The sequence below is a fragment of the Poecilia latipinna genome, unplaced genomic scaffold, assembly GCF_001443285.1.
Source record: "Poecilia latipinna isolate Pla-1442-1.1 unplaced genomic scaffold, P_latipinna-1.0 Scaffold2790, whole genome shotgun sequence".
Taxonomy (NCBI): Eukaryota; Metazoa; Chordata; class Actinopteri; order Cyprinodontiformes; family Poeciliidae; genus Poecilia; species Poecilia latipinna.
In genome coordinates, this window is record NW_015115406.1 from 52,890 (window position 1) to 59,164 (window position 6,275).

At 38.9% G+C, this 6,275-nt stretch overlaps 1 protein-coding gene across 1 annotated transcript in view; it reads right to left on the reverse strand.

The window, feature by feature from the left end:
• The window catches only part of LOC106939166 (synaptogyrin-3-like), a 23,412-nt gene that overhangs the window by 12,156 nt on the left and 4,981 nt on the right, over positions 1-6,275 (reverse strand). The window contains exons 2-3 of the mRNA XM_015021472.1: positions 5,384-5,618; positions 4,488-4,633 (exon numbers count right to left, since the gene is read on the reverse strand). Coding sequence (XP_014876958.1) covers positions 4,488-4,633; positions 5,384-5,618 — 381 coding nt within the window. The remainder of the gene's footprint in view (positions 1-4,487; positions 4,634-5,383; positions 5,619-6,275) is intronic.

Here is a 6,275-nt window from a genome sequence, read left to right on the forward strand (position 1 = left end):
GTTCCTCCTTCGAGAGCTCTCAGGTTCTATTGTTTTACTGCAAAAACTCTCATTTCCTTAGTTTCCCATGGGATTTAAATCCAACCAAAAGTAAGCTATTTTTATTAAACTCCAAAATGTGTTTTAATGATGCTTAATGATATATAATGAAGTGTCAAACTTTGTTTAGGCTTATCTCAATTTATTAATGAGATGGACACCAATGGGGTCACTTGTTTTATACTTACACTCAAACAACTGACATGAACTTCTTAAACTTTCAGCTACTAAATATTATTCAGACAAACTTTATTGTCCCCGAGGAGCAATTTGCTTTGCAGACATCAAAGCAAATTGCTCCCCTCCACAACATCCATCTAAGACACGGAACAGTTTTATACCACCACAGTTTGTTTAGGCTTATCTCAATTTATTAATGAGACGGACACCAACGGCGTTAAAAGAACATTTATGTTGTTTTATGTTACATTTAATCACCATGTATCTGCGAGCAGAAGGCTGTTGCCTTCTGTTGCCTGTAATGGTGATGAAGAGGGTGATGAGGATCACTTTGGCCTTCGTTGTTTCTCTTGTTCTGAAGAGCTAGGGAAGCTTTACCAGACTTATCCCTATCATTGTACTACACATTTTTGTGATGCTGTTTGTTGATGATGATGTCATCTGTTTTTTTTTTTTCAGGGTAAGTGACTCAAACCAACAAATTAACAAAAATGTTAAAACCAATTTGATAAGTCAAGAGTAAAACATTTTCATAAAAACACTGTCAACATTCACACTCCATAATTTTGGATAGAAATACAAGCACCTGTATTTGTCTCAAAAGTTAAGCAGTTGCCGATAATTGTCCCAAGATATTTGTAATACTGTACAGCCTCAACAGCCTGTCCATGAATGAATCTGGAAAACAAGGTGGAGGCTTCTTCCTAAAATCAACTACATCTCTTTGATTTTAAGCACATTCAGATCCAGAAATGAGCGCTCACACCAGTCACTAAAATCTTTCATCACAGACCCATGGTCACAATCCTGGCCATCAAGCACATACACAATTACAGTGTCATCAGCAAAATTTATAATGTACCTGCTCTTATTATGACTCCAACACTCATTATAAATTGAATGAAAGTGGTGAAAAGACATGGCTCCGAGGGGAGCCGGAAGAAGATAAAAGTACATCAGGGAAAACACCATTAATCATCACCCTCAGGGGTTTGTTTGTTAAAAAATCAACTAACAAAAAAACTAAATCTCAATTAATGTGAAGTCTGCCTAAAAGATGTGTGGCTACAATGTGGGGTTGAATACAGTTAAAAGCAGAGGAAAAGTCAATAAAAAGGAAACAGCTAAAACGTTTTGCCCCATCTACAGAATCCAAGACCTGTTGAAGTAGAGTGTTGACACCATCAACACTTCTACCAGCTCTATAGCAGCTACTAAGCTAAGCTACTTAAGGTTGCCTTCACAATCTCAGCTTTTATAATCTTCTCATAAGATTTCATAACGAGGGAAGTAAGAGCAACCGGACAGAAATCATTTCGTGTCTTAGGTGCTCTATATTTGGCCACAGTTACAATAACTGAATCTTTCCAAAGTTCTGGCACTAGGTGAAGCTGGAGAGACATTTTGAAGATGAAAGAAAAAATGACAGCAGCTATAGGACAGCGCTTTAAGAGTCTGCACCCAATTTTATCTGGTCCTGGACTCTTCCTCTCTTTAATTTTCCGACAGAGCTCAACCATGCCAGCATTTATATTAATTAAAGTGGCCGACTTTGCTGGGGCATCACTTCTGTATTCAGCTAGTCCATAGTTAACATTCTCTTTGCTAACATTATTTTAAAAAAAAATTCAAATCATTGGTAATTTCTGACTTTCCACCCAGGGTATTAGGGCTTTTCTTAGACTACAAACGCATAAGAAAAGGAAGGATTTAACACCTTCACATGGGAGTTGTCGCAGCTCAAAAGATTTTGTATTTTATTTTTCTAATTTATTTTAGCAAGTTTAAGTTCCTGTTTAACTTGTTTATTCAGCTCTTTACTACAAGCTGAATTCCTCTTAGCAATAAGATCCTTACAAAAATTTAAACAAGAAGCAACTGTCTCAGTCAGTTCATTTAAATCCAAACAGGAATCAATAAACAAGTCCCTTGGTTCAAAGATGAACCAAAGTTCACTCTGGCTTTATTTTTTTCAGAGCAGGTTTGTACATTGTAGCCAAATAAACCACACAGTGGTCAGACAAACCCAGTGGGGCTCTCTGCAAGGTTTTGTAAGTGCCTTTAATGAAATGATAGCAAAGATCCAGGCTCTTATCACGTTTGGTAGGCTCTTGTCATGCCTAGATTCTAATCTGGTAGTCTCTACCTCATATTGGTGAAAGTTTGCGAGTCCCTTCTCAATCGTACAGTGGTTAAAGTCACCCATTACAAAGTTTGGAGCATCATGAGCTATGTTCTGTAACTTATGCACAGTTTCCACAATATCCTGCGTTGCACTAATAGCATTTGCTCTGGAATGAATATAAGCAAGAGTAACAAATATCTGCAGAAACTCCCTGGATAAATAAAAAGGGCGAAGAAGACACAAAGTAACTCAATGTCAGGAGTACACTTTGTCTCCCTAGCCATTCCCATGCTTCACCATTGTTTATTAATACATAGACAAAGGCCTGTCACTGTGGGGTGTCTGTCAAGACGCAGTGGTTTTCCAAAGTCATCCGTTTCCAGTTCAAAATCTTCATCCTGCTTCTTGAGCCATGTCTCAGTCAGGGCAATCAGACAGGCATTTTTATGTTTCATAAGTAACTTAACATTTGCTGTAAATCCAGCTTATTCCGAAGCGATTGTGTGTTGGCAAGGATGATTGAAGGCAGGGTCATCCTCCTAAGGCCTAAGTCGCTGTTGGACACTTCCTTTTGCTAGCACACAAATGTACTGAGGTTGATCTCTTGCTCCCCGAAGTTGGATCATGCCGGATAATCTCCGAGGGGAAGAAGCATTCTACTTTGACCATACCTGTTCACAAATTCTAAAACAACAGGAGAAACTCCCTGTTATACTCCCTGTTTGGAGGATTATGCACATATATCCTCCAAAGATGACAGTGAAGCATCACAGCATTAAGGGAGACCACCAACTGGTATGTCATTGCAATAGAGATCAGTTCATAAAAACTGTGGTAGAATAAATTGTAAAGTGCCACACAGTTCCGCAGATTACACAACTTCTTACAATCTGCTGCTCTCACTGATGCGTGTCACCCAGACCAGTACCACACCAATGTCCACCCACCCAGAAATGGTTGACAACAAGGTACCCTACTGAATCCATTTTAATCTTGGCAGAAATCAATTGCTGGTCAAAACAGAAACTCCATCTAGTTAGAAAGGAGCAAATCACTTAAAATAGTCTTGTAAGATAAAATAATGCACTTGTATTCATCATAAAGGAATTCTAGCCATTTTGTTAATTTGGGGGTTTAACGTGTAACTCTTCTTGCCCTCGTTTAAATCTAAGTGTAAAAAACAGCTCACCAAATGTTCCATGGTACAATTATTTATTAAACTGTGATGAAGCCAGAACATCATTTCTATCTGCATCTCAAAGTTTCTAGATCTTAGTGAAACTTGGAGAGACTGCCATGGTTAAAAAATAAAATTCAATAAAGGCATTATGGAAGCTTCAGAAACCCATCCATCCATTATCTTTACACCCTGATCCCTAGTGGGGTCACTGGTGCCTATCTCCAGTTGTCAACAGGTCAGGGGAGGGGTCACCCTGGACAGGTTGCTAATCCATCGCAGAGCAACACAGAGACAGACAAGACAAACAATCATGCACACACATTGGAGAACTTAGGAGACCAATCAAACTGACCGTCAGTGGGAGGAAGTCAGAGTACCTGGAGAGAACCCACCATGCACAGGGAGAACATGCAAACTCCATGAAGAAAGGCCCTGGGCCAGGAATCAAACCCAGAACCTTCTTGCTGCAAGCCAAGGCTAGCTTCAAGGCTAGTAACCATTACACTATTTTTATCCATTCTGTTGTAAATCTATTACAATTTATTAGTTCAAAATTTGTTTGATTTCTATTGATTTACTACACTTCTTGCAGAAAAAGGTAAAGAGCTATCACCAACAATGGGTGAGAGGTGGTGTACATCCTCCACAGTTAAACAATATATTGAATAAATAATCATGCATTTATTTAATTATGTTTTTATTTGTGAAACTGTAATACTGTTGGTTATTCATACCACTGGTGTGTGAAAGTGTGTTCAAATATTGGACAACAGAAAAAGTCGGGGGAGTCTTAAACAAAAGCCTATAATTATCTTGAGTGGAAGAAAGAAATGTGATTCTTTCCAATAGCATCAATAAGCAAGACAACATATAGTGGGTTAAATGCACATGGTGATGAAGATAATGAAAACAGAAAGAAGAAATGTAATGCATGTACTTAATGTGAATAAAAAAGGTACAGACCCAGCTTAGGATTGAAAAGAAGCAAAACGTGATAATAGCTCTGGCAGCGTCTGAGCCCTGGGCCAATGGCAGCTCATCTGGAGACGTGGCCTGCCACTGATTGGCCAGAAAACAGAATCCAACAAACCACAGGAAGCTGGCCACTCCTGAAGGAGAAAAACAGGACTGTATTTATTTTCTTGCTTGTATCACCCCACAGTCAGCTGTGTCACATTTTTCTTTCTTTAGTTCTTTAGTTCTATGTACTTACCAGGCACTCTGTGCCATTTTATAGCATGATCGAGTAACTATGTCACCTTCAGTTGTTATAAAAATGCTATATATATTTATCAAATGACTTAAAAGAAGATTTACTTAATAATTTAATGGCTTAAAATTGGGCCTCTTGTCTCTTTAAAAACTCCTGTTCTTTCTGAAACTCCGCCCATAGGAAGTCATCATAACATCGATGCTCTATTAACCCTTTAAAAGCGTTTTTACCAACGTTTCACTGAGAAGTAGCTCCTATGATGAGCTCAGTAGTTTCAGCAAGGGTTTGCTAATCACTGCTGGCTAGTCTGAAGGAGCTGAGAGAGGGAGTTGTTGGGGAGGGATTATCTGGTAGGTGGAATCTCAGCTTAGAAACTGCAGCTCTGAGGAGGAGCTTGGTCCTTGAAGGTGGCACTCGGTTCACCCAGGTGTTTTGCACAGCTGAATGGTTGCCATGGAGTTTAAAGAATTTCTCAAACATGCATGAAAGAGTCAATGTGTGATTTTGATGAGAGAATAACATTATAAGATGATGCAATGCTCAAAAAGTCGATTTTACATAATACTGCTCCTTTAATATATATATTTTTTGTTTTCTGTTATCACTTCACAAAAATCAGGAAGATTTTGTGGTCTTTGATCTCTACCAGAAAAGATGAGGTCGAACAGCACCACTCGTTTTCGGTCCTTGAGGTTACTCATAGAAGGGAAGTAAACATCCAGGATCAGGAAACAGATGCTGCCAAGGAAACAGGCCACGCCCACAGTCATGCCATAGTTACAGGCATGAGCATTTTTGTTAAAGACGCACAGTAAACGTTCGCTGCCGATGTTGATGTAACCCTCGTTCACTATGCAGCTGAACACCACGATGGAGAAAACCTGCAGACAGAGAAAAATTATCATCTAAGAGACGTCATTGATGGATGACACCTACAGAGACAGTTATGAATGCTTGATTTCCCAAGCAGATCGAAATACACATCAGCTCTCAACAAAGCAATGAGGTTTGAAACACCCGAAATGAATCAGTTTAAGAACAACAGTTCTTTTGTTGGAAATATGCTAAAGATGTTCACAAAGTCAACCTTCTATCACCTTAGACACATCTCTACGATTAAAGGACTAATGTCTGAGCAAGATCTAGAGAAACTCATTACTGCAACAGCGTCTTCACAGGTCTGGCTAAAAAAAAAATCAGTCCTCCAGCTGCAGCTGATCCAGAACGCTGTTGCTGAAGTTCTCAATAAAACTAGGAAGATAGAGCACATCAACCCAGTTCTAAAGTCCTTCCACAGGCTCCCTGTAGCTCAGAGAATATAACAGTATATACACCACAAATCTGGAGCAAGCTTCCAGAAAGCTGCAAACCAGATGAAGTACTGAGCTCCTTTAAATCAAGACTAAAGACTAATTTGCTTGTAGTTGCCTTTGGTTAACTATAACAGGAACATGATTTCTCTTTATTTTGCATTTATCATGTAACTGTTTTTAGTGCAAATGTATTTGTGGTTTGTAACTGAGAAGGTGAAGTAGAGA